At 40.0% G+C, this 6,129-nt stretch overlaps 1 protein-coding gene across 2 annotated transcripts in view; it reads right to left on the reverse strand.

The window, feature by feature from the left end:
- Positions 1–505: 505 nt before the first annotated feature.
- The window catches only part of Map3k7 (mitogen-activated protein kinase kinase kinase 7), a 65,842-nt gene continuing 60,218 nt past the window's right edge, over positions 506–6,129 (reverse strand). For both annotated transcript variants that reach the window (XM_031366466.1, XM_031366467.1), the window contains 2 exons: positions 5,605–5,720; positions 506–3,381 (listed from right to left, as the gene is read on the reverse strand). In XM_031366466.1, the coding sequence (XP_031222326.1) occupies positions 3,201–3,381; positions 5,605–5,720 (297 nt within the window). In that variant the 3' untranslated portion in view covers positions 506–3,200. The remainder of the gene's footprint in view (positions 3,382–5,604; positions 5,721–6,129) is intronic.

Raw genomic sequence — 6,129 nt, forward strand, 5'->3', positions numbered from 1 at the left:
AAAGTGTGCTTATCTATAAGCTGGAGGGTTACTTGATATAAAAGCAAAATGATTACTGTAGCTTAGAAAAAACATTAAGAAGATTGCAGTGAGAAGTCAGTCACTTTTATGCTGTACTCCATAAAAATGAAGGCCCATGAAAAAATAAAGAGGATTTCTTTTTTCACTTAAGTGTGTGTGTGTGTGTGCCTGAGCATATATGTACCATGTGTGTGCAAGAACCCTGGGGAACAGAAGGAGTCAGATCCCCTGGAACTGGAGTTGCAGAGAGTTGTAAGCCTCTATGTAGGTGCTGGGAACAGAACCCTAGTCCTCCGCAGTAGTGAGTGCTCTTACTTGCTGAGCCGACTCTCTAGTCCAATGGCTCAGCCTCTGGCATGATTTATGGTACACTGTGCTCAGTATACTAGGAAACTGGAGACTCAGCTATTTGTCTGCATGAGGTAAACACCACTGGGTAAACCCACAGCTCGGTCGCATAGAGAAGCCAGCTACCATTCCTACATACCAGCCTGAAGTAACAATCTGAATTTTATTAAAAACAAAAATAAATCAAAAAGCCTCCTTCAGTTACATAGTATGCACAAGAATTTCTGCATTACATCATCTTACAAGAAATACTTGAATGACAGGCGTAAAAGTAGATAGGACTTACTAGCTTGTGACGAGAGCAGTTGAGTGTTAAGGAACACACACACACACACACACACACACACACACACACACACACGGAGGGAGGGGGAAACAAAACCACCTGTAACCTCTGGCTGTGGGAGAGGGTGGACTTGGGAGCATGACAGAAATCTGAAGGAAAAAGACATTCGCTCCTTAAAAAATACTTCAGCAAAAAATAGCCAACCACCTGTAAGTAACCTTAAGCAGATGTTTTCAGTATGGCAGTATGGCAGTATGGCGTTAACTGACTTTTATTCAACCCAGAGCATGGTTTATTGCTGAGGAGGACTTGACTCCACATTGTACAACCTTGCTTCCCTTCTTGGAAATGGAAACAAAATGGTGGTAGTGTCTGTGCAGGACTGTGGTTCTTGGACATCAACTTAGAAACCTGTCTGCCTGTTTTCTACTTCCACCCAAGAAGTGAGGCTTGTGTAAACTGTAGAACAAGAACTCATGACCGCCTGGCTCCTTGACATGTTGGTAATTTTATAGGTAGAGACACTGAGGAAACTGGTATGGATTTCAAGTATGGATGGTGTGCTCACCTTCGGGGAGTGTGGCAATGCACTCACGGCTGTCCAGGACTATAGTATTGAAAACCCCAAGGAACTGTGCATACATAAGGAACTAACTGCTTAACACTCTTTTGACATTGGTATCATGTGTAAATCCAGCATTTTCTTCCATTTGCTTGTTTGAATGCTTTCAAGTGACTACACATGATGACAACAACAAAATTTCCTTTTAGTTGTAGGATGTAGATCTTGCAAAAAAACTGGCTAGAAAGGAGCTTGCATCCATGTAATGTGGAATTTACTGCAAAGTCAAGATGCTTACAACATGCTGTATAGCAGAGACCATGGCCCTTCTGTGGAGTGACAGATATACCCACAGGCAGCAGCAGCAGGGCGGTGTTGGTCTTCATCTTAGTCTACAGCCATCTTCTGGGTCAGTTTTATTTCACTACTAATGTTGAGCGCCACATTCACTTCACCTAACAGAGTTTGGGAATATAATCTTCCTTTTTATTTAAGTGAAAGAAGATACTTAGCTCCCAGGAGCGTTCTATTAGCAGGTTTTGAGGAAGGCACATGTTGCTATAAACTGTCCCTTACCTTCACTGTATTACAGAAGGGATTCATTACAAAACGCAGAGAGGAAAATATGACGGAAAAAAGGTTATCTATTTTAGCCTTAAAGAACACTTTCCATAGCTTCTCATCTGGAACAGAGCAGGAGCATGCTAGATGTACGTCTAAGGACCACAGCAATCATCTTTCAGTCCCAAAGTTCTCTTTACAAACATGAACACTATAAAAGCGAAGCTGATGGCATTCAATTTAAAAGACATTCATGAACTGGTATCAAAATGTGTTAACATGGACTGAAAAAATAGCTCTTAGGGAATTTATTTTTTTAATGGCATTTTATTATTACCTTTAAGTTATTTTGAAGGTTGGTAGTAAACTTATTGTTAACAATATAAATATTCTCTTTGTAAGTGTTCAAATTCTCTTAAAAGCATGGGAAGGCAACAGGCATTCCAGAAATGACTTCAGAGGAATCAAATCCTCCAAATATCCACAAGAAGTGGGTTTAATTTTCCTCCTTTCTCTTCCTTATTCAGGTCTCTTGATCTGCCTGCTTTGTTCCTTATTTGGTATAATAGATATCTAAGCTCAAGCCTTTTTTAGCTGGGCCGATTATTTGTTTCCATTATTTTTCAATTTTCTTTAAATATATCATAGAACAATTCAGTAATGGTTATAAGAAGGATCATTTAAGCTACATAGTGATCTTTCAATTTCATCTGCTACTAATATTAAAAGTCAGAAAAGCTTCTGTTTTCACACAGAATTGAAAAACCGTAGGGTGTAAAAAAGAGCATATTATTCAGTATCTCATAGACGATGCTCAACCTTATGAAAATCAGTAAACTTGCTTTCATAAGCACAGCTGCCACCACTTACCTTTAATATTAACAGGTGGGACTACATTTAGTATTGATCCAGGATGTGTCGACACAAAAACCTGTCTTTCAATATTCTGCCCTCTGTAATGCACCACCAGTTATTTTAATACCCTGTCTTTACATTGGAGCATACACTCTATTGGGGAAAAAACCCCAGATTTTTGAGATGAGCGCTATGAAGAAAATCCTTGAGGTCCCACCTTTTACTACAGAGAAAGGATGATGTCTGCACACAGTAGCCAGTGTGCTACCCCACCTGTCAGGTAGCTCACACCAGGAGCATGCACATACAGCCAGGTTCACTCCATGTGCTCTGAAGCTGAGAATGCTTGCTTTCCCACGCCACAGGTGCTATCCTCTGATGCAACAGGACAGTGGGTTTTATATCCACTTAAGAAGAAAAGTAACTGACATAACAAACGCAGCAAGTAGAAGAGGCATTTGGCATTCAGAATACGCCAAAAAGCTAACACTCATGAACTGTTATAATAGTTTGTCTTCTCTTAAAAAAAGGTCTTTGCATATTTTAAAATATAACGATCCCAGAGAATCATGAAGTGCCTTGTCGTTTCTGCTGTTGACTTCTGATGACCTCTAGTTGTTTTTTGCATTGCTGGTAATAAGTAGAAAGGCTTTTGTTTTCATCTAAAAGCTTTTTGTGTTCCTGTACCAGACGAGATGTATTTTGCTGGTCCTTTTCATCCTGGTCCAATTCTGCAACTAGTTCTTGCCTATAAACAAATTACACAGTAAACATTACACACGATGGGAAGATCCACACTGTTAGCTGATGAAGGGAACTTAGCTAATTAGAGCCTTTCCCATATCATCCTGCAGCTTACATATATTACTTCAATATAATCCTGGGACAGAATAGAAGCTACTACCCACTCATCGGTCCTTTCAATAAGTACTTAAGCAATCAGTGAGTCAGAGAAATACTGCACTAAATTTCGGAAGATTTCATAGGCACCCTCCTCTTTTGGTAGGAAGGAAGAAAAAAGGGCTCAGTCCAGAAGATAGCACTGTGCCATAGTTCACATTTCACTTCTATGTGCCAATATTCTCCTATCCACATTCTGAAGTCACAGTCCTACTTAACTATATAGCTCCAGTGGCAGTGAGAGCACATCTGCAAGCTAATTAGAAGAGATGCTATCCCACTTAAAGTTCTTTTTTATTTTGCAATAGCAAGAAGAGTATCTGCAAACATTTTTCGGGAGTCCCTCATTTTTACAGGGTAAAGTCCCTTTACTCTGAGGATATTAAATATTAGCTCCCAAAGGGAGAGTACTGGGTGCAAATAAATAATAACATCTTATTATCAAAAGTAACTTCTTAATAGTTACCATTTAAAGTAAGTATTCAGGCTGGTGAATGATTAGTGGGCAAAAGGCCTTGTTCCCATGCCTGATGATGAGTTCAGTCTTTGAACTCACATAGTGGAAGGAGAGAACAGACTCCCACCAGCAGCTATCTGTGACAGCCACACACATGCATGTCATTCCATGTCCACATCCACTGCCCACATAATAAACTACTTTAAAAATTTAAAGTAAGTTCTTTTTTCCAGCTTTCAGATCATAATATTCAACTTCCAACTTAGGGTATCTTTAAGATGCAATCATTTAAATTACTATTTTCCTCCTTTTTAAACTTATTCTTTTATTATTATATTTATATTATTTATTTATTGCATGCGCACGCACGTATGCATGCTCATGCACGCCATGCTGTGTGTGGAGGTAAGAACAAACTGGGGGAGATGGTCCTCTTCTCCCATCAGTGGGCTCTGGTGATGTCAGCTTGGTTGCAAGTGCCTCTACACACAGCCGCCTCACTGTCCTAGTCTCCCTTTCTGAAGCACAAGCACAAGTTACTCCGGAACACAAGAAATATTACTTCAGTGCAGTTACTGTAAGAATCCTACTCCATATATACATTTATCATATTTTCCCTACAACATTTTAGTTGTCATTCTTCACAAGTCTAATTTTATAAAGGTCATGCTTAAGAAAAGTGAATACCAATCTCTTACACAAAACAAAACAAACCACCTATTTAAAAATAAGACAGGAGTTTTTAAAAACAGAAGACAGGCAGTTTCTATGGCTCTCTGAAAAACAGAGACATAGGTGGCTATAACAGTACCTCCAAAACAGTCACAGATACGAAACAAGAGCCCTCTCACAAGTAACTCTGCTCTATTCAACAAACAAGACTGTTCAGACGAAACGCCTCAGAGAGCAAACTCAGTAGAGTAGTGCTAGGAAAACACATTACCTTTAGTGGAGAACCAACAACCTTTGTAGTGGTAACTCTAAATAGCCTCTGACAGCATAGATGTGGGTATGCAACCAGCTTAATTTCCTAGGCACTATATGATGTTGCTATCAAAAGGATGAGTTCTGGTTGAAACCAGTTAAAGGGTGCTTATAGCTTAACATAAACCTACATGGAAATACTTGTAAAGGTTTGGGTTTATTCATTAACTTAATTATTTTTTAAGAAGGGTCTCACTGTGTAGCTCAGGATGGCCTTGAACTTGCAAAGCTCTGTCAGCCTCCACCTCCTAAGTGTTGAAACTAAAGGCATGTGTCACCACACCAGCCTAAAGATTTATTTTCAATTATGTGTATGTGTGTGGGGTTATGTGCACAGTGAGTTCAGTGCCCTCAGAGGCTGAAGAAGGCACTGGATGGATCTCTGAAGCAGTAGTTACAGATGACTCTGAGCTGGCTAGGGTAGGTGTGGTCATCTGTAAGAGCAACAGGTGTGCTGAGACATCCTCTAGCCCCTAGAACTATGTTTAATGACTAATTTTAGGACTTTTAAGATAAAAATTTCTTAAAGTGCTTTAGGATAATGTTTTTACCTCAATACATATTAAATCCAAATAGCAGTATTTTATCTTAGCTTTTATTTGTTTAAAAAATGGGGGCGGGAAGACTTACTTTCTCTGTAGTAACAATGCGATCTCGGTTTGAACTTTCATATACTCCTGGGCCATTTTACAATGCTGCTCGAACACTGCCATGGACTCTTTGGAGTTTGGGCATGGTGCTAGAGGCTGGAAAGGAAGCACAACTGTTAAGGTTAAACCTCGGTGTCTACCTAGGATGACGGCCAAGGCAGACGATGACTGACACTCTTAGAGCTCTAACACAATGTAAGTGACAGTAAGTGAGCTGAGGAACCCACCAGGACAGTGCCAAATCCTCGGCCACACAGTGAGCCAGGTTAGCCCTTGTGGACAAAATGAAACAAAACATATGGGTGTCCGAGTGGGGACTACAGAGGGAGTGGCAGCAGGGTGAAGAGGCAGGAGCGTGACCAGAGATGAGCCGGTTGGGTAATCAGAATGTACTTCATCCATTCACAAACTCCCAAGAACAAATTCACCAAAAGTTGTTTTCTTTTTTTTTTTTCGATATTTTCTTTATTTACATGTAAATTTCTCCATTCCCAGTTTCCCCTCC

This window comes from Mastomys coucha, unplaced genomic scaffold (genome assembly GCF_008632895.1).
Source record: "Mastomys coucha isolate ucsf_1 unplaced genomic scaffold, UCSF_Mcou_1 pScaffold14, whole genome shotgun sequence".
Classification (NCBI taxonomy): domain Eukaryota; kingdom Metazoa; phylum Chordata; class Mammalia; order Rodentia; family Muridae; genus Mastomys; species Mastomys coucha.